A 26768-nucleotide genomic window follows, 5' to 3' on the forward strand; every position below is an offset into this window, starting at 1 on the left:
CTATGACCAAGTCTTTGGCTAATGGGCATTCTATGTCCTTTTAAATGTGTTTGTGGGAGGGAGGGTTATTGTTTTGTTCTTGTTCTTGTTTTTATTATGCATGTTTCCTTCTCGTTTTGTATTTTTATCGTGCAAACCGCCCTGTGATCATTTATTGTTTCGTTTTCTCTTTTTGCAAATGCACAATGCTTAGAAATGATTAAGCAGTATAAAAACCGTCTTAAAATAAAATAAGATGGTGTACACCACCCTACAATGAAGTCTAGTCAGTGGTACCATCCAGGAGCTGGCAGTGAAGTTGCAAGTAGCAGTAGCAGGGGAAGGAATGAGTAACCCTTTCCTCGTGCACTTGTTTTTTGCTGCTAAAATCACACAGAGAGAGAGAGAGAGAGCAGGTTGATGTGTGTCATTCAAAATCCAATACGTCTATTGTTGGGGTGGCAGTATTCCCATGGCAGTTGCCACAAGACATGGTTAGCATCTGCAGAGGGTGAAAGGACAATGTGTGCTTGAGTGAGAACATTAGCAGCTGTCCTTTGGGAGCCAGTGCCAAGGACCTGTGAGATGAGAAATGTCAAGCTGGGATCCAAGCAGGGGCTGACTGGCAATGACCGAGAGGGGCAGGGCATGGTGCTGTGTCACTGAGTAACTGATGAAGACTTGGGGTGACTTAAACATGGCGACAGTTGCATGGTTTGATTGAATGAATAAGCAGCATGAGAAGGCAGAACCGAATATTAGCACAGAGAAGTTAGACTTCTTTATATCCATCCCTTTGTCGCGACGAGTTTGTTCACAGCCCTTCTTATGAGCAATAATGCACCAAGTGGCCCCTTGAGTTCCTCTCTAGCAGCTACTTTCGTTCCCATCGACTGTGTGAAGCTACTGTGGATAGCTCTGTAACAAAGGTGGGGCTTGAAGGCTCTGTTTGGGCACCTGCCATTTTATCTCCTAGTTCCAGGTATGTTGATTCAGCCTTCACTCGGTCTACATACTTTCTTTTTTGCTGGAATCCCTGTGATCCAATGGCTTATTTTAAATGGATAAAGCAGACTGCAGACTCAATATCTCCAAACAGCCAAAGCATGAGCTAGTAAGTACTGAGTGATACTGAGTGGATTCAACTAGTTCAATTAAGGTTCAGCTACTCCGGCCTTCTCTGCAAGAATCCCAGCAGTACAAGTTCCCCTCCCAAATGGAGAATGAACTAATTTCTTCTCCCCCCCCACCGTCCTAGGTGACACTCGCTAAATGCTTCTATGACATCCATTGAGGTCCAGCTCCGAGGGCCTTCTGGCAGTTCCCTCGCTGCGAGAAGTGAGATTACAGGGAACCAGGAAGAGGGCCTTCTCGGCAGTGGCACCTTCCCTGTGGAACACCCTCCCATCAGATGTCAAGGAGATATAGAACCACACAACTTTTAGAAGACATCTGAAGGGAGGACCTGTATGGGAAGTTTTTAATGTTGATGCTTTAGTATGCTTTTGTATGTGTCAGAAGCCGCCTAGAGTGGCTGCGGCAGCCCAGCCAGATGGGTGGGGTATAAATAATAAAATGATTATTAATTATTATCATTACTTATCCTATGTAGGTACGGGCTGCATTTAGCTGGTGCAAACACATGGCAAGGGTACCAGTCTAGGTTTCCATTCCAGAATCAGCACCACAACAAGACAGGGTGGGTGGGTGTTGATTATTTTATTTTCACCCTCTTTTTCTAACATTTTTACCCTTCTAATGCATCCTTCACAGACACAGCTTCCCGCACACAGAATCAATTCCCAAAGAGAGGTCCCTATGGGGCTGGAGACATGTTGTCATAGCGCCAAAACCTTCCATTCTTCACCTTAATTCCTGGTAGCTGGGTCTGTGTGTGCTCTTGTGTGCTTTTCTTGTTAGCCAGTCATATTCTCAGAGCCTCTTGGAAGTGCCACAGCGATCAGAAACCCATTTTGCGGCTATTTGGAAAAGGGCCTTAAGGTAGTGGCACCCACCATGTGGAACAACCTTCCCTTGAAGTCTCTCAGCCCCACTCACCTCACAGAGTGTTTGTTGTGGGGGAGGAAGGGAAAGGAGAATGTTAGCCGCTTTGAGACTCCTTAGGGTAGTGATAAAGCGGGATATCAAATCCAAATCCAAACTCTTCTCTTCCCTTGGAAATATGGAGTGAACTGGCTGTTCTGTTTTTTCAGCATACAGTGGTACCTCGGTTTACAAACACAATTGGTTCCGGAAGTCTGTACTTAACCTGGAGCGTAGTTAACCTGAAGCGAACTTTCCCATTGAAAGTAATGGAAAGTGGATTAATCCGTTCCAGATGGGTCCGTGGAGTACTTAAACTGAAAGTACTCAAACTGAAGCGTACTTAAACCGAGGTATGACTGTATTCAGCTTATCTGTTTGCTCAAGCATCTCTGGGCCATTTACATGGAATTGGCACAAATCAACAGCTATGGAGGATACTGTGCTGGAGTGGATATTGTCTTTGCATAGCTGCTAAGTCTCCCGTTTTCCCCGGGAAATCCCCGTTTTTCCAGCTGTTCCTAGCTGAAAAAACGGGTTTTTTTGTTTCCCCCCGGTTTATTCTGGTGCGGCGGCCATTTTGGAACTGGGCGGAGCATGCTCAGAAGCGACTTTTGATGCTGCTCTGCCCAGTTCCAAAATGACTGCAGTGCGACTTCTGGCGCGGCGGCCATTTTGGAACTGGGCAAAGCAGCATCAAAAGTCACTTCTGAGCATGCTCCGCCCAGTTCCAAAATGGCGGCAGCGCTACTTCCGGTCTGCTATTTCCGGCCCGGTCCCTTATTTCTCTGACAGCAACTTGGCAGGTATGCATCTTTGTAATTTGGCTTTATGCTGTTTTAAATGCCATCTGTTGCTTTATGATTTCTGCACACCACTTTGGAATTTTCTAAATATAAAGCAGTACAGATAAGTGCTTTAAAATATATAAAGTGCATGTTATAAATGGAGACCTTATTACCAAGTGCTCGGCCAATTATAGTTGTTGTTGTTTAGTCGTTTAGTCGTGTCCGACTCTTCGTGACCCCATGGACCAGAGCACGCCAGGCACTCCTGTCTTCCACTGCCTCCCGCAGTTTGGTCAATTATAATATAGATATTCAAATCCAAATATTCAGCAATCTTCTCTCTAACAAATTATTTCAACTTAGATGCTGCTCTTATTTCTCTGAAAGCAGTCGCCTTAACTGGTTTCCTGATTGCCCACCCCCAACGCCCGTTTCCCTGTACTTTTTCAGACAAATGATTTGGCCTAACTGCTGGTCCATCTACCCAGTCATAGGAATAATAGGCGCAGTACCAGTTCTTCTGTACAATCCCCAGTGAAATTAATAGGATCTGTGCAAGCGCACATCTGCTAATGCACAGCTCCCATTCTTCATGCAGAAGGTTGTCCTGGAAGAGAAAATATCATTTTAATGACCTTTTCCAACCCTGTAAATTGCTTTGATCTGGTGTTCTGTTATGAAGATAATTCTGCTATATGGCTGGAATATGCCCAGAGAAGGTCCATTTTTATTTATTTTTTACTTTATAATGCCGTTTTAATCTGCTTCAAAAGTTACACACACATACACACGAAGAGTATTTCAGAGGAGAGGTTTGGTTGTACTTGCTTTATACATCAGTAACTAACAAATGTTTGCTTCCTTCAAACTAAGAGAGGGGAGGTGCTGCTGCTTAGGTCACCCCCCAAACACCCCAATGATTCTGCTGTGAACATGGGCTGTTTTGTGGCAACCTTACCATTGACTCGCCAGTGGCTCAGCTTCATGGTGGACAAGACGTAGATGGAGTTTTTGAGAAGTGTTAAGTAGGGAGGAACCATTTGAATGGTATGAAACCCACCCAACCCTAGAGGTGTTTGACAGCTGTATTTAAAAGCTGGTGTTGTGTTTTTTTAAGGAGAAGGGAGGATGAATTACGGTAGGTAAAACCATCCCAGCACTCTGGAACTGGACACCTGCATTATTTCCAGACAGACAAAACACAAAAGGAACAAAGGTTTATTTTGCATTAGTTATGTGCTTGGCACCTACAAACAGAAGTCCCCTGCAGAGGGCAAATCTTTATACATTTTCTTTCTTAATATATATTTTACATACCCATTTATTACCCTCTTTAATATTCATAATATTGATTCCCCTCCCTCCCCCACACGCTAGAGACATAAATACATTTATCTACAACACATCAAAACAAATCTCTATACTGCAGTTTCTGTATTCTGTTGCTCGGCGTTTGGACTTCCACGCGACTTTAAAACTCCTTAGTACGTGCTCAGAATCACTTGTTTGCTTACTTTTAAAAGAGCTGAAGGAAAAGTAAAACCAGAAGGGAACAGTACTTTAGAAAGAAAGAAAATCGGCCATGACTTCATGGTCCAATTGGCAGGCTGGACAGGGGATAAGAAGACTTGCCCCTGGTGTTAAAAACTAGCTTTCGCCACTTCCCTGGTACATGCAAGATGTCTGGGGTTAGGCTGCATACCTTCACAGAACAGGCCTGGCCTCCTACAGAACTTGTCATTTGACATTATCACAGTCTGGAGACTTCCTTCCCTTCCAGTTGACTCCTCTGAGTGATATATATTTTAAGCATGCCTTGCCATGGCTTTGCTAATGCTACTTAGGCTATCAATAGCTCAAAGGCACTGAACGTAGAATTACCGTATTTTTCCATGTATAAGACGGTGCGCTTTTTGCTTTTTTAAAAAAATAGGCAAAAATTGGGTGTCGTCTTTTACACGAATAGTGAATGCTGAGATAGTGCAAGCAGGAGATTGGCAGCAGCGATTGGGCAGGTAATTAATGGCTGCGACAAGGCCTGCTGGTGATTGGCTGTGGCAATTGGGCAGGCGACTGGCGACTGGCGGCTGCGGCAAGTGTGCGGGTGGGCTGTTGGTGGCGGCAAGAGGGCAGGCAATTGGCGGCTGCGGCAAAGTGTGTGATTGGCAGTGGCTGTGGCAAGCGATCGGCCGTGGCAGGCAGGCAGGTGAGCGATTGGCGGAAGTGACCCCCCAAAAAAAGCTAAACAACTTAATTTCTTAATTTCGAGTTAAAAAAATAGGGGTCATCTTATACATGGGGGTGTCTTATACATGAAAAAATACGTTAAGCACCGTTTCCCCTTACACAGCATTTTCAACACTGGAATCCTGTGCGACAGAGATCCTGCTTTTTTTTTTTTTTGCTACCAAGCATGTTTAACAGAAGCCTTTCCCTGCAAAGTTAAAGAAAACCTTTTTAATGGTTTAAATCCTCCCTCGCCCTCTTTTTGGTGACATGCTTTTGTAAGGAAAATCATTGCCGTCTAGGGAGAGTGAAAGGCCCCCAACAGCAAGAACACCAAAAAAAAATTGCTCAAGGAAGAGAATCTGTACTTCAAACACAATGTTCTTTTCCTACAGTGGGTGAGAGAAAGCGGTAGATTCAACTTAATGACTGTAGATGACAAGATAGGGAAAGATGATGATGTTACAACAAGGGCCTTTTAATTGCAGTGCAGTTTTAGGAAACGAAATCTTGTTGCTTGCAGCTGGGAAACATGGAAGGAACAGCACTCCCACACTGGACTTCCTCTGTTGTGAGCAGTTCGCACCAAGTTCAGATAGTTAATGCATATACTATATAGGTCTCCCCACCCCACCCCAGGTTTTCTGCAAACAATGCCATATTCTTTGTTTATTTTTTTTTAAAATCCATTAGAAACAGAAGCCACTCAGTTACATGACGGTCTTGATTCCAGTCTGCTGCTATCAGGTTCTTTGGGATTTAGCTATAGATGGCTTGTGTTTCCATTCATTGTTCACAAACGAGTCTCTTTTTTTCCTTCAAAAGTTGAAAAGCAACAGGGATGAGATCTCCAATAGAGATGATGAGATCCTCGCTCACTGTCGACCAGGATGGTGACTCCAAGCACCAGTTAAACCATGTGCACTGACATTTGTGAAGAGGACCCTGGTACAGCCCCGTATTGTCTATTATCGCAAGCATTGGCTGGGGGTTGGTTGTTGCTGGGATTGCTGATCACATGCATCCCATGATCCATTCCTGTCGACAGATATGGCCTCTCTCCAAAGGCCCCGTTGGAAGGCGAAGAGCAGAGTAAAGTGCTTTGGGTGTTGGCCAGTTTCTCGGGGCTTCCTGCCAACCTCGGAGAAGCTGGGAAATTGTATCCATACAAGTTGTAAGGGTTGTGAAGGGAAAAGGCGTTGTAGGAGCCCTGTTGCATGTGGCCGCCGCTAAACATATGCGAGGAAGATGAAGTGGAGGCAGGGTTGCCAGCTTGCATGACGTACTGGAACTGCGAAGTCGGGAATGACCCCAGCTGGCCACCGTAAGCTTCCATCTTGCCATTGCTGGGCAGCGAAGGAGGAGCCGGCATTCCTGAGATCAAAGATGGAGTCCGCTGAGGCATGAAGTTTTCAGAGGGCTGAGCGGCAGGCGCACCGCCGCTCTGCAGCCGGTTGTATCCACTGTCGCTCAAGCCTGGGTAGCTCTGCAGGGCGGCCATGTTGCTTCTTGCGCATGGAGGATAATCAGAGAGGTTGAGGTTGCAAAGCTGGCTCTCCCGACAGCCGACATTGAAAGAGTTGGGGGCCAAGTGGAAGGCCGGCGGCGAGCATGATGGAGAGAGAAGGTGAGAGGAGGCAGAAGGGGAAGGTGTCCCTGTGCTGGATGTGGTTGGGGAAGTGCCCGTGCTGCCCCCTGGAAAACAAAAACAACAACAAACATTTCTGAGGCATAATGCAGAACAACCAGCAAGCAATTCATGCCTAATGAATTTGCATTATCTTCCCTTGTCATCTCCCCCATTCCCTTTTCTTGTCTCCTGTAAAATTATTGTTCTCATAGAATCATAGAGTTGGAAGAGACCACAAGGGCCATCCAGTCCAACCGCCTGCCAAGCAGGAAACACCATCAAAGCATTCCTGACAGATGCCTGTCAAGCCTCTGCTTAAAGACCTCCAAAGAAGGAGACTCCACCACACTCCTTGGCAGAAAATTCCAGCTCTTACTGTCAGGAAGTTCTTCCAAATGTTTAGGTGGAATCTTCTTTCTTGTAGTTTGAATCCATTGCTCCGTGTCCGCTTCTCTGGAGCAGCAGAAAACAACCTTTCACCCTCTTCCATATGACATCCTTTTATATATTTGAACACAGCTATCCTATCACCCCTTAACCTTCTCTTCTCCAGGCTAAACATACCCAGCTCCCTAAGCCGTTCCTCATAAGGCATCATTTCCAGGCCTTTGACCATTTTGGTTGCCCTCCTCCAAAACTAGAAACAATGAACATACAGGTATGAGCACCATACAGGTCCACTGCCTTGCAAAGTGGTCAGAATCTGGGCTCCCATCTGACGGATTTACTCCTCCCCTTGCAGAGGGCAGCTTCAATAGAAACTCAACTTGGAAATGCAAGAATGCATTGCAAAGCCTCCTTATTGCAACAAGCCATTGAGGAACTGGTCAACTGACAAATTATATCAGTGTTCTTTTTGAGGAAGTCATATAGGATAACTAGAAGGAACGTGAAGACAGATGTTGCTTTATAAGTCTGGTGGAAGTAGTTCAAAACACATTAATTGTTTTCATGGCATTTGTTTTCACGGCAGCAAAGATGTGTCCAAAATTCCCATAGTGCTAAAAATGCTACGTCTGTTTCCACCCATCTGCTTCATTTTACATCAAGGCCAGAAGTAGGGGTTGAAGAATTTGTCCATTTGGTTCTCTCATTTTCCCATTTTTCTAATCTTAAGTCCAGTTCTTCACATTTCTGAAGCAATTCATGAATTTTCCTTTATCATGAAAATTCTCCAGCATTTTAGTGTGAATTTCTTCTGATAAGCACATTTTTGTATGCAGTTTCAACTACACATTTTTACAAGCAATTTCTCCTAATATAATGCATTTTTGTGAGTGTTATTTTAACTAATATATGCAGGTACCAGTATATGCACATCTTAATATGTGCATTACTGAAAACATACTTTGTTTCGCGAATTGCATAGCAAATGTCAGATAAATGCAAATTTCATAGGATGGCTGCATTCTAGTTCTTGTACTGTTTCATAAAGTGTAAATTCAACTTTTGGTGACAGCTGAATTGATTTCTCCCCCCCCCCAATTGTTTTATTGATTTTCATATTATATATTTATACATTCTTACAATATTAGTAACCTAAAACTCTCAGTATTACCACTTCCCTCTACCCCTCTTCCGGTTTTCTTGTTTCCACACAATAATATTTACACATTGATTTATATCAGCATAAAGTTCATATCTATACATGATTCTTTCTATAATCTCATATAGAATGCTCCATCAATTATACGCTGTAGGGTTTATCTCAGACTGAGCTAGTCCCCTAAATGTTCCCCTAGCACCTCCTTCCCAAAGCCTGGGAAGCCTCTGTCCAATTTAGGGAGGGAGGCACAATACTCCAGAGCAGAGGAGCCAACTCCTAGGGGCCATGGGGCACAATAAAATATTTGAAGGGGCTGGGCCCCCACAAAGTTGATGGGCATTCCCATTCAAATGGTGGGTGTGCACTGTGCCATGTGATTAATAATAATAATAATAAATTAATTTATACCCCACCCTCCCCAGTCAAAACCGGGCGGATGACACCAACAAAACCACAACAAAACGTAAAAAAGAAAAACAATTAGTTAAAATACAATTTAAATTTTAAATTTTAAAATGCAGCCTCATTTTAAAATGGCCCAAATCAAAACCATAAGGGAGGAAAACATAAGGGTCAGACTGAGTCCAGACCAAAGGCCAGGCGGAACTGCTCCGTCTTGCAGGCCCAGCGGAAAGATGTCAAATCCCGCAGGGCCCTGGTCTCCTGTGAGAGAGTGTTCCACCAAGTTGGGGCCAGTACTGAAAAGGCCCTGGGCCCTAGTTGAGGCCAATCTAACCACCTTATGGCTCGGGATCTGCAAAATGTTGTTATTTGTGGACCTTAAGGTCCTCCGCGGGGCATACCAGGAGAGGCGGTCCCGTAGGTACGAGAGTTATTATGTGGGGTGGGCCTTACTTGGCACCCCACAATATTTCATTCGAGTTGGCACCCCTGCTTCAACGGGTCCAAGAGCCCTCCTGCCATCTTCCCAAAGCCTGGGAAGCTTCTGCCTGGCTTAGGGAGGGAGGTGCAATGCCCACATGCATGATGTCATGACGTCAACCCCCTGCCCAATCGTCCTTACAAGCTGGCGCCTCTGGCCCTCAATGTTCCCCTACAAAGAAATTCACCGCACACCACTGATAGGATTCTACTACATGTTTTGTTAGTGACAAGTCAATTCCCCCCCCCCCAGCATATTGATTTTGTATCTGGCTTTTGACATAATGGCAGGGGGAAATTGGCTTCATAATGATGTTTGTTAAAAATATTTTTCAGACGACTCTGGCAGATCAAAGACATGGATGAGAACCAGATTACTGCACAGAGGTAAGCAAAATGTTTGCTGCCTCTAATAAAGTCTCCAGTATACAAGACCCAGCTAGCTTTCTATTCAGAACACTTGCATCTAAGATACTTCTAGTACCTCTGAAATTCTGAACCTTGTGACTTGTTGTCCTGTTAACTTGTCAAAAATAAAGAAGTAAGCAGATTGAAGAAGTAAAATGGAAAATAGGAAATGACATGTCTGTTCAGGAGCATCAAAAAATGAATCCATACTAAGATGCTCTGCGAAGTGTTGGCCGCAGATCAATTAATCAGTACTCTTGGGCTGAACTAGTTTCTGAAAGTTATTGGAAACACTAAGTGTTACTCATAGTGAAGGATGGAGGAGAAACTTGAATCTGTTCACATTTTAATGTGAGCGAATGTAATTTACAGTACCTAAAACAATACTTGAACCAAAAAACAGCTGTCCAAGACTTTTTTTCAGCTGGACCTGCCACAACTCAGTACCGACACCTCTCAGCTGGGTGCCATTGCCATTGTAAGAAAACGAGGAAGGCATTCGTGGTGAGTTCCAGCACCTCTTTTTCTAGAAAAATAGCCCTGCCTCTATACTTCCACACTTCTCCAAATTTTGCCATGCAGTCCTCCAACCAAAAAAGGCATACAAAAATGAACAGATGATGGAAAATAGCTTGCAAAAAATTGTGTGTTTTGCAAAATTGCAGAGGAAAATGCGTATATTTGGGGAAATACTGTGGGTTTTTTCCCCACAAGGACTTGGTTAAGAAAAAAATATATCACAAACTGATGTGGAAATGTGGCAAACTGGCTTAATATTAGGGGGGGGGAATGAGGAACTGAAAGAAACCAACATTGTCAGAATGCTCTACTCCAATCCATGGGGCACACACACTCAATCTACTGTTGCCTGTGTTCACAAGAGTTTGTGTGGTGCAGGGCTGCTAGGCTGCTGCCTTTTTAGCATTTCAAAACCTGAAAATTCTATATGGCAGAAGGAAAGCAGAAGTATAAAAGAAAGAAATAAAAGAAAGAAGCATGTACACTATGGGGGGGGGGGATGTGTCTGATTATACAACCTCCAAGTTATTGTCTACGTCAAGCCTGAGATCCAGGAAAGGGAACTTCACAATGGGGAGTACCATTCTGGACAATGCTAGAGAACCTCTAAGAAGAGCAAGCGACTGAGAGATTTTCCTGTCCTTCTGCACACCAGTGGAAATGCAAGAAATTACACTGCATCCATCCATGCCTTTTCCTCTAACCTCATCAAACCCAGCAGGTGCAATTCCATGTGACCAGGGGAATCAACAAGGTTCACAAAAGCAGTAGCCGATGCTTATCAGTTCCCTTCAGGCTGACATTCCTCCAGCAATTATCCACAGAATGCTGAGTATTGGATTTGGAAGTCACTGGCATTCAACCCCCACATTTCCTGTGCACACCGTCAATGGAATTTTCCACCAGATGATTACAGAAGGTCACAAATTGGAGCTATTACACATATAACCTGGGAATTATAAAACACTTGCGAAATACCCATCACTTTGACAGGCAGGTGTACGTGCAGAAGGTAGGCCAGCAATGTGCTTTGGAGAGCCAGAAGGGCTAAAGCATTAGACTTTGGCTAAAGATACTTGCCTTCAAGTCCTTGCTCGGCCCAGTATACCTCGGCCCGGTATACTTGAAGGAGCATCTCCACCCCCATCATTCAGCCCGGACACTGAGGTCCAGCTCCGAGGGCCTTCTGGCGGTTCCTTCACTGCAATAAGTGAAGCTACAGGGAACCAGGCAGAGGGCCTTCTCAGTAGTGGCACCCACCCTCTCATCAGATGTCAAAGAAATAAACAACTATCTGACTTTTAGAAGAAATCTGAAGGCAGCCCTGTTTAGGGAAGTTTTTTGATGTTTTGTTGCTTTATTATTATTATTATTATTATCGATCAATCAAGTTTTATTACGGTCATATACCAGCTATTAAAAATAAAAATGCTTTACAAGGCTATGGGAGTTGTCATTCGGGGTGGATATAAGAGCCTATGAGTTTGAAGGGGCTATGTTTCCAGAGGGCGGGTCCAGCTGGCCTTTCCCCTGGTGCTGCTCAAAGTTCTCAGTTTCGTACCCGAGCGAAGGAACTACTTCCCACAGTCCAATACCGAGTTTGCTATTCCAATGGTTCTCTTGTTCTGGGGGGGAAGGCTGGTCCTGCAGATCTGCGTGCAGAATCTGGCTACCGTCCGAGTTAACTTTTGCTCCTTTCCTAATAGTTAGGGCCTTTAGTTTGGCCTTATCTGGGAGGTTGGCCAGGCTCTCCAGAATGGGGGCGATGGTATCTCTGCGTGCCTTATTGAACAAAGGGCATCTTACAAAAAGATGCTCAGGGCTGCCTACTTCCCCCAATGGGCAGGAGCAGAGTCTCTGCTCATATGGGATCTTTCTGAAGGAGCCTAGCAGCACTGGCGAGGGCAATGCCGAGCTTTGGGCGAGCGTGAAGGCTCTTCTTGAGTTTCTGGATTCAAGGTAAAAGAGATACGCTGTCGGGGCAGCAACGTATTTCTTGTTTTCAGCTATATTGAAATCCGGGGACCTCATGCTGTCCAGCTGTCTCTCCGTGTCCACAATTCTTTGTCTGACCTTGGGGGGAGAAGCCCAGTTTCCGGAGTGTGGCCTGGACCTCAAACTGCCAGCCAGACTGAAATTGGTCTCGAAGAATCAGAGGGGCCAGACCTCGAGGGTGTGATTGTAGGGTCAGCCATTTATAAATTGAGGTAAGTCTGATATGAGCCTCAACCCTCATTTGCCCTGCTTCTAATCTTACCCAGGCGTTTATTATTATTATTGTTATTATTATTATTATTATTATTATTATTATTATTCTGTTGGGAGCCACCCAGAGTGGCTGGGGAAACCTAGCCAGATGGGTGGGATCTAGATAATAAATTATTATCATCTTTATTACTATTATTATTGCTCAGTCCATGAAGCCCACAGTGTAAACTTGAGCCAGGCATGGTTTTCTCAGCCTGGACCACCTCCCCAGGGTTTTTATGAGGATAAAATTGGGGCAAGCCTTAGGGTGCGTTGATTTGGGCTCCTTGGAGGAAGAGCAGGATATAAATGTGACAGATGAAGATCCCCTGCTGGAGGCAAAACTGCCCAACGTCTTGGTCCTACTCCCATCGCAGTGTGAAAAAGGCTCAACGCACTCATGGATGCCACAGGGGTGGAGAACTAAGCCTGCTCCTTGCAGGCTTGGCACAAGCTGAGAATTACCTGAGGATGGTAATCATTCTCAATCGTTTGTGCTTCAAGTGAAGGATTCTAAACAATTTGCTGCAAATATGTAAGGCTGGGGCTGGGGTTAATGGGTTTTGGCAAACCCTCTACACCCACAGAGCCATTGTTAGCACCTCCTATCTGTGTTGTGTGAGAAAAAGAATTGTGTCTAGGAGCCAGCAACCGCTTCTGCACTCTTGGAAAATGACATAGCGCAGAGTTACTGGAACTCTTCTCCCCCCCTCCCCCCTAAATGTTCTTCATTAAAGTCAAGAAGCAGAGCCAAATATTTTTAATAATGAGAATCTGGATAGGGTTCAACTTGGTTTCAAAAATACCCCCAAAACATTTAAAGTGTTTAATAGTTTTTTGGCTCTCCCCAGTCCAACCCCGTAACATCTCATTGCCATGTGCATTTAATTAATCTCAAACCTGCTTCGTCCCAAGAATAAGCCAACCTCAGTGTCGGTGACGTCATGCGTACAGAGTTCAGCTCTTCCAGAGCCCTTATGTTTTGAAGTGTATCTCTATTATTTTGGCTGCTTAAAAAAAAAGCTGGGTAGAGCCTGGTTATTGGTTTAAGCCAGCTAGATGCTTCTTTTTTTCTGTAAAACAAACATGGTTCTAGAAGGTCCTTTGCATCTGTCATTTTCCTGATCTCTTTCAGCCAGAGAGATGACAGCTTTCTTAGGAGAAAGACACGATGTCCTGGTCTGACAAAACGCCACTTACTTGCTCAGTGATGTTATTGATGAGCAAGCCTTTAAAAATCAAACAAGCAGTCACACACAGAACATGATGAGTTTGCAGATAACTACAAAAACATGGATGGAGAGGAGCAGCACTCCCTGTGAAGAAACAGGAGTGGTGTTTTGGGGTCCTCCTAGAACTGATCCTGGAGTCTTTTCCACCAAAGGGACTTTCTAAAGTGTAACACAAATAGCTTTACTGTAGCCAGTTTTAATATGTATCATTTCTTTCCCTTTGCTGCTACAGTAATAGGCTTTTAGGAGTTTCACAGTTGTTGCTTTTAAAGTGGTGGTTGTATTTCTTACTGTTTCAAGAAACTGTTTGCTGAATCTTACGATTACAGTGGAACCTCGGTTTTTTAAACACCTCGGTTTACGAATTTTTGGTTTACAAATGCCACGGACGCAGCTGGAACAGATTAATTCACTTTCCATTACTTTCAATGGGAAAGTTCGCTTCAGTTTATTAACGCTTCAATTCATGAACAGACTTCCGGAACCAATTGTGTTCATAAACCGAGGTACCACTGTACTTTGTCACTCTGAGTGCTTCTAGAAGATGAGAAAAATATAGACAATAATAAATAAATAAAGGCTTGCGCAGGAGAATTTCTTAGTGAAATGGACGTGCCGGAATCTGTCGTCTGGGCTGTGCTTCTCACATTGTTTCACGGCATAATCCTGCTAATGTCCTCCTAAGCCCCTCTAGAAAAAAAGAAACCAACTACAAAACATTTATAATGACTGTGGGCTGCGACTTACAGTTATGTAAAAAGCACAGAAGATGGAAGGAATATTGTGTTAGTCTATTTTATTTTATTTTATTTTATTTTATTTGGCAACAGCCTGCTTGTCTTTGTTTATAGAAATCAGTTTTGACTTTCTGACCTAATTCTCCTAAAGGGAAGTGGCATGAACGGAAAACGACCATTCTTTTACAAGCTATTTGTAGGGATTAATTTGGACAACCTCTCCCCATACCCTGACCAGGACCCTGTGATCATCACCCCTGGCCTTAAGTGTACCCCCTCTGCAAGAGGTCTGGAGAGTGACAACATGAGATCGGGCCTTTTCTGCTATGGCTCCCTGCTTGTGGAATGCTCTCCCATGGAAGGTTCCCCTGGCGCCTTCATTACAGTGATACCTCTACTTACGAATAACTCTACTTACGAATGCTTCTACTTATGAATGGAGCTCCATCCGCCATCTTGGATGCGGTTTATATAGGATTTTTTTTCTACTTATGAATTTTTAGATAGGGTTGCTTCGACTTACGAATTTTTTCTCCCAATGCATTCCTATGGGATTCGACTTACAATTTTTTTCTACTTACGAATGTGCGTTCGGAACACATTAACTTCGTAAGTAGAGGTACCACTGTACTTATATTTGGGCACCAAGCAAAAATGTTCCTCTGCTTCCAGGCCTTTGGCTAATTAGACAATCATTTGTAACTGAAAACCAATGAAACACATTTAATAATAATAATAATAATAATAATAATAATAATAATAATAGCCTTTTAAACTGTGAGAGGGCTGTTGTTTTTGTTTACCAGGTTATGCATTTTTGTGTTTTTATATTGCAAACTGCCCTGTGATCCTTAGATGAAGGGAGGTATATAAATGTAATTAATAATAATAATTTATATTTGTCGAAGAGCCTGTGAAATGCTGTTCAGCAACTCAGAAGGCACTGAATTCATGTTTTGCACAGTGGCCATAAAAGTCCAGCTGAATCATAAGGAAGTTAGTCACAAAGGACATAATCTTCCACATATCAGCAGGAGTCCAGGGGGCAAACATTGTGTCGAGCCTGATTCTAGTGCAGGCATCTTGTTTAGCAATGTGCCAGAGGTCTTCAGTCGGTCCCTTATAAGATTCAGATTGTTGTTTCCAGGGCTAGCAACGTGGGCTAGCATAGGCAGCATTATTAAATTGCTCTTAGCTGTTGGTTTCCATAATAGCTGGAAAAATGCAAAACCGCCTGTCTCTTCCAGGGTGTCAAATCCTCATGCCTTTAAAACTTCCCGTTTTGCTTGAGCTTAGCTATTTTTGAGGGTCTCTTAGGAAAGCTGCACACAAAATGAAGACCATAAAAGCTGTAGGCGTAAAGCCATTTATGACTTCAGCAAATGGGTCCTGAACTAGGGACAAATTTTAGTTGATGCCATCCTGAATGAGCAGCCAAGGCAACAGTTGGTAGTAAGTCTGCAGGGAGCTGACCGGTCACATGGTGTTGGCTTGCTTCCTGGTTTCTCAGCTGCCAAATTGCATTTAAAGAAGCTAAAAATACATGAAATATTTTCCTTTCCTTATATTACTTGACTATGTCAGCAGTTGCTGCGGCTGATATGAACATGTCATTTGATAAGCACTGGGGCGGAAGGTTATCAGTGCAGCTATGGATTCAAGGCCTAGTGGCCCATCTAATCACTGGTGCAGAGAATGCCACCCTTGGCCTGATAATCCAAGGATGCTCACAAACAAATGTGCGGCTAAAACATGCCCCAGGCTCCGAGTCAAAGCCTTTAGGCACAGGGCTACCTTTCACAGTCTTATAGTAGCTACATGGGATGAGGGAGATATGTGATCTGATCTCCCAACGTTTTATTTTAAAACAGCTATGGGGCATTCTGAATTTGATCAGAGCAAATATATTGAGGTGGGGTGTCAACTTTTTACTCCCATAACAGCGGCGGAGCTTCATGCTCCGGCACTGGGGCCAGAGAGCAGGCGCGCTGCCCCCAGTGACGTGACACGCATTTTGGGGGCAGGGCGCGCCGTGCGCAGTGACGCATAGCTGCCAAGTCTCCCGTATTCCCCGGGAAACCCCTGTTTTTCCGGCTGTTCCCAGCCGAAAAAACGGATTTTTTTTGTTTTTTCCTGGTTTATTCTGGCGCGGAGGCCATTTTGGAACTGGGCGGAGCATGCTCAGAAGCGAGTTTTGATGCTGCTTTGCCCAGTTCCAAAATGGCTGCAGCGCGACTTCTGGTGCGGCGGCCATTTTGGAACTGGGGAGAGCAGCATCAAAAGTAGCTTCTGAGCATGCTCCGCCAAGTTCCAAAATGGCGGCAGCGCTACTTCCGGTCTGCTACTTCCGGTCCAGTCCCTTATTTCCCAGGCCGGAACTTGGCAGCTATGGTGACATGGCGCACGTTTTGGGGCGGTGCGGGCAGCGGCGATGGTGCCCCTGGGATCGTGTCACTCGGGGCGCACCGCCCCCACCGCCCCTATCTTCCTATGCCCCTGCATTATAAAGTTCTGTATTGACACCACCACCCCTCCAGAAAAAAAAAACTGCTATTAGCCTGGCCACACATGTAAGTCGTAAAAAGTACTATTTACTTACAATGTTTTGACCAAGGACATCAATCAAACAGAACATGCCGTAACAGATATTCCACTCCTAGGGGGCAAATCACTAAAATCCATGGTCCCTGAGGTCTTTGTATGTAACATTAAAGGAAGATAATCAGCAACAGAGATGGAAACAAAATAAAAAAATTCCTTCCAGTAGCACCTTAGAGACCAACTAAATTTGTCATTGGTATGAGCTTTCGTGTGCATGCACACTTCTTCAGATACATACGAAAGCTCATACCAATGACAAACTTAGTTGTTTCTCTAAGGTGCTACTGGAAGGAATTTTTTTATTTTGTTTTGATTACGTCAGATCAACACGGCTACCTACTTGTAACTAGCAAAAGAGATTGTATGTTTTTGGGGTTGGTGTTAAATTCTTGAAAGAGCCTTGGACTGGGTGAGAGAGGATTTTCAGCAGCACCCAGGAAGTACCTCTGAAAATTGGATAGGTGCAGTGTTTTTTTTCCTGGGGGGATGCATACCCCTAAACATTTTGTGAATCTTTGCACTTTTGTCCACTTACTGTATTTATTTTTCCTGATTTGAACTATAAAATGGAGATTTTTCTTGAGTCAAAATGAGAGTACCCCTAAACATTTTTTTAGGGGGGGGGGAAGCATTGGATAGGTCACACATCTGAGAAAACAGAATGATACAGAAGTTTCCTTCTCATACATTTTAATTAAACTTTGGATTGAGGAAGTAGTAGTTAAATTATATCAGAACAGTGGGGGCCATGGGACTTAATAAGCCTCAGAAGCACTTGCTGACTCCTCCCAATTTTATCCAAATCATGAATCACCCTCATCCCCCAATAGCCTTTGAACACAGGAGCTAAGAAGAGTTCACAAAATGCAGTGGTCCCCTCTGCCCACCCAACCCTCATAGTTCAAGCACTATGGATGAAGTGGGGGAGTAGCTATTTTACTTATTTATTTCATAAGATTTATATACCGCTTAATTGTTTTTTAAAATAATAATAATAATTCAAAGCAGTTTACAAAAAGACAACACAAAAATTTATTTAAAGAATAAACGTATAATGGATTAGAATTAGTGGAAGTGAGGGAGATAAAATAGAGGTTGTAGATAATACAATGGTGTGAAATAAGTATTGATAGAAGTTAAGGACAATTAAATTAAGAAGTAAGATCTAGATAGAATATAAAAGGATAAGATATAAAAGATTAAAGAATTAAGGTATAGTTAAAGTAACAATTAGTATTTATATAAGATTTAGAGTTTGCTACGGAGGATATGTAAAGAATCGCAGAAGGAGGTGGAATGAGGAAGTCAATAGATTGGAAATAAGGGTTATAGTTAGAATTTTTGTTTTTGCATTTATGTTTTTGGGGTTGGTGTTAAATTCTTGAAAGAGCCTTGGACTGGGTGAGAGAGGATTTTCAGCAGCATCCAGGAAATACCTCTGAAAATTGGATAGGTGCAGTGCTTTTTTTCCTGGGGGGATGCATACCCCTAAACATTTTGTGAATCTTTGCACTTTTGTCCACTTACTGTATTTATTTTTCCTGATTTGAACTATAAAATGGAGATTTTTCTTGAGTCAAAATGAGAGTACCCCTAAACATTTTTTTAGGGGGGGGAAGCATTGGATAGGTCACACATCTGAGAAAACAGAATGATACAGAAGTTTCCTTCTCATACATTTTAATTAAACTTTGGATTGAGGAAGTAGTAGTTAAATTATATCAGAACAGTGGGGGCCATGGGACTTAATAAGCCTCAGAAGCACTTGCTGACTCCTCCCAATTTTATCCAAAACATGAATCACCCTCATCCCCCAATAGCCTTTGAACACAGGAGCTAAGAAGAGTTCACAAAATGCAGTGGTCCCCTCTGCCCACCCAACCCTCATAGTTCAAGCACTATGGATGAAGTGGGGGACTAGCTATTTTACTTATTTATTTCATAAGATTTATATACCGCTTAATTGTTTTTTAAAATAATAATAATAATTCAAAGCAGTTTACAAAAAGACAACACAAGAAAATCAAGAACAATTTACAAAAGTACTTTAAAACACACAAAAGTTGGATGGATGTGCCCCCAAGTGAGAGACTTCTGGGAAAAGATTTATAATGAATTTTAAAAAGTGTTGAAAAACACCTTTGTTAAAAAACCAGAGGCCTTCTTACTTGGGATAACGGGAGATGAAATACCTAGGAAGGATGTTACTTTCTTTTTGTATGCCACAACAGCTGCAAGAATTCTACTGGCAAAGAATTGGAAAAATGAAGAATTACCAACATTGGACGAATGGCAGAAGAAGTTGATAGAATTTATGGAACTGTCTGAGCTGACCGGGAGACTCCGGGATCGGAGTGAAGTAGCAGTGGAAGAAGATTGGAAGAAATTTAAAATTTATTTAAAGAATAAACGTATAATGGATTAGAATTAGTGGAAGTGAGGGAGATAAAATAGAGGTTGTAGATAATACAATGGTGTGAAATAAGTATTGATAGAAGTTAAGGACAATTAAATTAAGAAGTAAGATCTAGATAGAATATAAAAGGATAAGATATAAAAGATTAAAGAATTAAGGTATAGTTAAAGTAACAATTAGTATTTATATAAGATTTAGAGTTTGCTACGGAGGATATGTAAAGAATCGCAGAAGGAGGTGGAATGAGGAAGTCAATAGATTGGAAATAAGGGTTATAGTTAGAATTTTTGTTTTTGCATTTATGTATTTTTTCTTTTTGTATTCTTTTTGTATTCTTGTTTTTTCTTTTTTATGCTTTGTACTTTTCTTTGTGTGTTTTGTATTTTTGTATGTTTTGTTGTTTGAGAAAATCTTTAATAAATACATTTTTTTAAAAAACACACACAAAAGTTTTTTAAAAAAATACTTAAAGATATTAAAACTACCTCAACTTTTTAAGCACTAGGGTAGGCTTGCCTAAACAATAATGTTTTTAGCAAGTGCCAGAAACATGTACAGTGAAGGTATCAATAGGCAGGGAGCTCCAACTGGTTTAAAGAGCCATTCCCTCTCTCCCAGTAAAGTCTTCCAATGAAATTTAGCACAAGAGAGTGGTTTTTTTAAAGCATGGTTCCCCTTAGGTTTTCTGCCACCTTGGTTGCTGATATTTATGCTGCTTATTTGTTTCAATTGGTCTTATCTTTCATTTTGTTTTTTGCTAACGGCTTTTGTGTGATTGTGAGCTGCCCTACAAGGCAGAAAGGCAGGGCATAAAATTTTATTGAAAGAAACTCTGAGAGGTCTAGTTCCATACAAGGAGCCATGGCTCTCTTCTGGAGAACTCTTAACACCTACATCAAACTGCCATTTCTAGGATTCTTCAAGGGAAACCATGATCATTGGGCTGGCATGGATCTGATGGAAGTTTATGGCATAAATATGCCTTATATTTATTGACAAGGGAAGGCAGCAAAACAGCATAGCTCCTCCTTGCTTTCTTGGTCACAACCCAGGAGGCAATCCTTGGCTCTGGGGCAGAACCTCATGGTGATCACTCAAAAGACCACCCTTGGGCATAGTTGCCTGGAAGAATGCCAGCCACAGTGGGGATATTGTGACAAACACACTGGAAATGTTGCCACTTTCCCCAGGAACAAATAACAGCAAAGGTTTATTTCAGCCCTGGCCTTTGCTAAAGGCCGGGATCATCTATCGGTGCTCCATGTTCCTTGGCAGTGACAAGGAGATGGAAAAAAACAGCAGGGAAGCAGGAACAGTAAACTTACAAACAAGGAGCTTCGCCTCAACTGGCAGATGAACAAGGGAAGGAATAAGGAAGGCGGAAGAGAGCAAGAAGTCAGCCACATACAAGAAAACCCAATGCTGAATTGAAAATGCACTTATGTTCCTACCACCACCATTACATTGACCAGGCATCTTTCATTGTAAGTTCATTTAAGTAGACATCCTCTTTCTCTATCAGGAAGAAACCTTATATTGATTCAGCCCATGGGTTCCTGCAGCCTAGCATTGTCTGTTCCAGGGATGGGAAACCTATGGCCCTCCAGATATTGTCAAGCTACAACTCCCATGTATGGGGTGCTAGGGGAGGGGTAGTATCTGATGGCGGACACATCATGCTCCTTCTGGGGTAGCTTGCCCACCTTAGGTCTCTACCCTACACTCACAAAAGCTGTCCGCATTTGACAGGGGCCACACCCCGGGAACATAGCTGTCAAGTTTTCCCTTTTCTCATGGGGAAGCCTATTCAGCATAAGGGAATTTCCCTTTTTTTAAAAAAAAGGGAGAACTTGACAGCTATGCCCGGGAAATGGCTTTGACTGGCCGGATAAACCAGGTGAGGATAGCCAATGGGGTTCAACCCCTCGGTGACTTAAGAACTTCCCCTGTATGCGAAGACAGGCTCTTGCAGATTGAGCAGATGAGACTAATAGTGGTCAAGAAGGCAGTTTCTGCACCTGCTGTAGAGGGAAATGGGGGGCAGATGGGGCTCGTCAACCTGGGAAGGTAGCCCATTTAGAAAAAGGACCCTGAACCTCTGCTACCTTGTGGAATATCTTCAGGAGAAGAAAAAGCTAAGGAGCAAACCCTACACAAATCCGGAGTGAAGTCCTTAGGACAGCTGGAAGGCACCTTGTACACCTCCTTCCAGCAACTCCTGCAGCCAAGCTGGTGCCAAACATATTGCTCTGCTTTCCTTTGGACCACATCAGTGAGGCCAAGAGGGAGGTCTTGTCACCTGGGAAGCCCAGGACCTCCATACACACAGCCCAGGCTTGCGCCCTGGGGAGGCCACTTCAATTTGTCTTCACCCTTTGAGGAGCACTCCATTGTCTCGAGAGACAGATGGACACCCACAACAAAGTGTTGTTGGGGTCCAACAACACCTGGAGGGCCCCAGGTTCCCCCAGCCCTGCCCTACTCCAACCAGCTGCAATTCTCCCGAGTTTTCAGGCAAAGAGGCCTTTCCTAGGCCTTTTGCCTGAAATCTTGCTTAAATGGGAGCTTCAGCTTGGGATATTCCAAACGAAAAGCACATGTGCCGCTCTCTCCCATACAGTAGGGGTGTTAGCCCGAATATGAACTAGCCATACAGAGGGCTTTGGGATGGCTATAAAGTGCCCCTGTGACGAAACCTCCCCTGTTTCTGAAACAAGTAGCTGAACTTTTTCTGGTTTATATCTCTGCACGGCTGTCAAGAGTCACAGGACTATCAGGGATTCAGCTGGATACCATATGCCCATTAGAGCGGCTCTGCAGTTGCTTCATGGCCACCATTCTGGTGCCCATTAAAAAATGGCTCACCTTGCTGTTTTTGCATGGTGGTGAAATCTTCAAAGGTGAGCGTGCGCACGGGAGGCCTCCAGAATGCATATGTTTCCATAATGGCCTCCAGGCCAGTTCTGTGAAATGAAAACAGGGAGAGAGAGAGAGACAGAGAGAGAGAGAAATGTCAGTGAGTAGGTATAGCCACTTTAATAAATGAGATTATTTCAGCTTTATTGTTCTCTCTGTCAACAGCAACTTTCTGAATTGCTATGTTGTGCACACCTGTGCTTTTAAAAATAAAAATCACCCACGTTTTTAATGATACAGGTTTTCCCCTTCATATTTTCTTGTTGGCTTCTAAATCATCCACTCCTTTGTGAGAAGCGGCTTTAGTGATTCATTTGGCACTGCCTCTTTGATCAGAAAAACTGATCTTTCCAAGCTGTGCCTCAGACTCTGAACAGGGAAAACCTCTGGAAGGGATATGAATAAATAAAAATGAAGCAGCACATGCAGAAAGTGATGCCGAAGGTGATGAGCCAGAGGCCACATTCAAGACCTGTAGCAGAGCTGGAGTTCAAACTCAGAGTTGGCTTAACAGCCTTCATTATTGACCACAAAGCTAAAGGAGGACTGGGGAAAGAAACAGCAAGAAAAGTGAGGAGGAATCAGGGGAGACCAGTTAACCTTCCTCCATTACTCGCTCATCCCTCTTTTGTTTTATTTCCTATCGCTAGCCTGCTTTCTTGTGGCTCATTAAATTTGAGAACCTGCTCATGTTCAATTTCTGCAGCCCTCGGGTCCCTCGAGACTCTTAAGGGAGCTTGTGTTGGCTTGTGTTGCTGCAGCTAAAAAGGTTTCCTGAACATGCATGCCATCGCTCAGTTGACTTTCCAAAGTCACCCCGGAAGTGTGGATGTTTAAAATATATAGCGCCTGGCAAAACTCTGTATTGCAATAGCAAGTTTAAGAGACGAGAAGTTGCTGTACAGTGTTTATTAGCTGCTAAGCTGCTGAGTGTAAGAACAGAAGATGTTTCCACCTTGCCTTCTCAGAACAACACAGGCTATAGCACCACAAAAAAAACCCAAACCTTTCTGGTTAACGTGAAGGCCACAGGAGTCGCACAAGGCTCAAGTTGACACAATAATGTGAACTTGCATGGTTAACACTAACACAGTCCAGAAAGAAACTTTAAAGAGAGCTGCTTCACACATCTGAAAACCAGAAATAGTGTATATTAAGAACCTCCTTTGGATAAAGGGCCTCTTCACTTAAAACAAGCTCCACTTTGCTTCAGATCCAGGGCAAGGGCTTACTTCAGATTTCCAAACCTTAACTATGGCAAGGGAATAAGCATACAGATATAATGTGGTCCAAGAAAACATTTGGACAAGAGCACAAGGTCAGGGAATGTTTGACTGAAACTTCTCCTCTGCTGAAGACAGTCATCTTTCTGGAAATTCCAGAAAGGGATTTTCAGTTGTGCTCAAAACCTATTTGTGAGCATCTGGTTGGCCACTGTGGGCACAGGATGCTGGACTAGATGGGCCACTGGCCTGATCCAGCAATGCTCCTCTTTTTGACAACTCACTTCAGACCCTACCACCAAGGGTACTTTAAAGTTAACCTCAGGTATTCATGGACCTCTGTTACTCTCAAGCAATAGTGGACCTTGTGGTGGGATGGAGCAGGGCAGGGGCAAGTTTGGGGCTAAGTAGATAATAATGATAATAATAATAATAATAATAATAATAATAATAATAATAATAATAATAATAATTTATTATTTATTATTTATACCCCACCCATCTGGCCGGGTCTCCCCCGCCACTCTGGGCGGCTTCCAACACACATCAAAATACCTTAAAATATCACAGACCAAAAACTTCCCTAAACAGGGCTGCCTTTAGGTATTTTCTAAATGTCAGGTAGTTGTTTATCTCTCTGACCTCTGACCCGTTCCACAGGGCGGGTGCCACTACCGAGAAGGCCCTCTGCCTGGTTCCCTGTAGCTTTGCTTCTCGCAGTGAGGGAACCACCAGAAGGTCCTCGGCGCTGGACCTCAGTGTCCAGGCTGAACGGTGGGGGTGGAGACACTCCTCGGTATACAGGACCGAGGCCGTTTAGGGCTTTAAAGGTCAGCACCAACACTTTGAATTGTGCACCAGCAGAACCAATTGGGTGCCCCCACCCAGCCCAGCCCTTGGCAAGCTCCAGGGGCACCGGTCTCAGGAAGATGGCTCCATGGCTCTACCTTGCCAAATGGGCTGCTACTGCATGGAGAACGAGTTTCACAAGATGATATCCGACTTTGATGAAATGGTTGCAGATTTGAATTCCTATCCAAGACTGAAGCTCTTATGCACGACCTGGTCCAAGCAGACTGCCTGCCTGTCAGCTCAGGATTCCTATTCTCTGCCCTTCCCCCCAGTCCTATTGTGGACTGATGTTGTCTGTTCAATCACAAACTCTCGTTTTTCTTTCTGTCATTAATGATGGGCTGGAAGGAGAAAGAGGGAAACTGTATAGGCTCCATTTCATTTTTAAAAACCTAGCCTCTTTAATAGGTCTTCAGAATTTACTGTCTCTTGTTTGATTTTCTTTTGGGGTTTTAGGGTTTTTTTTTAGTGCCATTACATTTTATTAATAGGTAATATATTAAATGACCCCATTGTTTCCCCAAAAAGGGAAAAGATGTTCCACATATCTCTTTGTTTCAGTAACTCTTTCCATATGGCCAGCCTCCTCCCACCGCATCTGCTAGCATACAGTATTTTTGCTGTCTTCTGAGTGTTCTTGCAAGAAGCCCATTCCTTGGCATCTGGAATATCTTGCTACATTTTCCACCCCACCTAGCTGATCTGAAAAGCTTTCCCCACCCCCAGGATACGCCGCCAATCTCAGTTGTCCGAAAGCAACTACATATCTAAAGGTTTTTGAAATGTACTCGGAGTCGAGAGTGAATTTCATGCTCTTTATTCAGCTCATAGTCATCAAGGAGAAGAGGAGAAGAAGAATGGCTCTTTTCCCAAAACCATCTGCTTATATACATTATTTACACAATGGGCCTTGCGTGATTGGCTACTTCAGGGCTACCCCTGTGGGCCAATTATATTGTGGATTGACTTCTGCCTGCAGCCTGATTGGCTGCTCCTACAGGCCAATCAGGTAGCAGATTCACTTCTGCCAGCCGCCTGATTGGCTGCTCCAGCAGGCCAATCAGGTTGCGGATTCACTTCCACCTGGAGTTGGATTGGGTAGCTCCCGCTGTTTCTGAATCCTATTGTTCTAGGATTCAGCTCAGTACATAACACCCCTCCCCTCTAAGTTCCAGTCCTGCCCGGGAAGTTGCATTCGTAGTCCCCAAGGTCTGCTGGCCGCCTCCGTGTGCGTTGTGGCCTGGGGTGTTCCTTGGTCAGGGGTTCTGGTTCTGGCTCGTGTTCCGAGGCTGCTGGCTGTGCCGGGGCTGTCTGGTCTGGCGCCACTGAACCACTAGGTTGTGGCTCTGGTTCCGGTGTCCTTCCAGCCTCGGGGCGCCCCTCTGTGCCTACTGCTTCTGCTTCCCCTGCCCACCCCTCTCGCTCTACAGGCCTCACTGCCCTGCTGTCCCCTTGGGACCCCTCTGTCCCGCTCTCCTCCCGGGTTCCTCCTGGGAATCGTCGCCGTAGCTGGTCGCAGTGGCGGCGCCAACATTGCCCCCCTTCCGTTAGTACCTCGTACGACACGGGACCGGTCACCTTGGTGACTGTGGCGGGTACCCATGCTGGGCCTGCCCCAAAATTCTTTGCGTACACTGCGTCCTGGGCCACAAATGTCCGGGGGTTCCTGCCTTTCCCCACCACTACCTCATCCTGAGCTCTGTCGGGGTGAAGTCGGTCCAGTCTAGTTGCAAGGCGCCGGCCCATTAGTAGTTCAGCTGGGCTCCGGCCCGTCGTTGTGCTTGGGGTGCTGTGCTGTGCTAGAAGAAATGCGGCAAGGCGGTATTCCCAGTCCCCTTGTGTCATGCGGCGGAGGCTGTCCTTGGTGGTCCGCACCATGCGCTCCGCTTGGCCATTGGTGGCAGGGTGGAATGGTGCTGAGCGGATGTGGCGGATGGCGTTCTGCGCTGTGAAGGTCTGGAACTCCTCTGACGTGAATGCGGTTCCATTGTCCGAGACGAGGGTGTCAGGGAGCCCGTGGGTTGCAAAAAGCTTACGTAGTACCCGGATGGCTGCCGCCGTAGAAGTGGACGGTACCAGTGCGACCTCCAGCCATTTGGTGTAGGAATCCACCACTATGAAGAATGTTTTTCCCTGGAAGGGGCCAGCGAAGTCCACGTGCAAGCGTGACCATGGATGTCGGGCGGACTCCCAGGGCTGGACTGGGGCCCTTGGGGGATCCGGGCGGGATTCTTGGCAGGTCTGGCAGTGTTGGACCCAGGCCTCTATCTCTCTGTCAATCCCCGGCCACCACACATAACTCCTGGCAAGGGCCTTCATCCTCACTACCCCTGGGTGTGTCTCGTGTAGGGCTGTGAGGACCCTTTTGCGGAGGGGCTGGGGAACAACAACCCTGCTTCCCCATAACAGGCACCCCTTGTGGGCCGACAGTTCATGTTTGCGGTTTGTGTAGCCAGCGAATTCTGGCCCGGGGCTGCTGCTGGGCCATCCTCGCCACACCCAGTCCAGGACCCGGGAGATGAC

The 26768-nt window shown here is 44.5% G+C and overlaps 1 protein-coding gene across 1 annotated transcript in view; it reads right to left on the bottom strand.

Annotated features, from left to right (window-relative positions):
* Positions 1-4012: 4012 nt before the first annotated feature.
* Positions 4013-26768, bottom strand: part of TBX15 (T-box transcription factor 15) — a 110231-nt gene continuing 87475 nt past the window's right edge. The window contains exons 7-8 of the mRNA XM_035141024.3: positions 22120-22217; positions 4013-6731 (exon numbers count right to left, since the gene is read on the bottom strand). Coding sequence (XP_034996915.3) covers positions 5947-6731; positions 22120-22217 — 883 coding nt within the window. The 3' untranslated portion in view covers positions 4013-5946. The remainder of the gene's footprint in view (positions 6732-22119; positions 22218-26768) is intronic.

The sequence above is a fragment of the Zootoca vivipara genome, chromosome 15 (assembly GCF_965207765.1).
Source record: "Zootoca vivipara chromosome 15, rZooViv2.hap1.1, whole genome shotgun sequence".
NCBI lineage: Eukaryota > Metazoa > Chordata > Lepidosauria > Squamata > Lacertidae > Zootoca > Zootoca vivipara.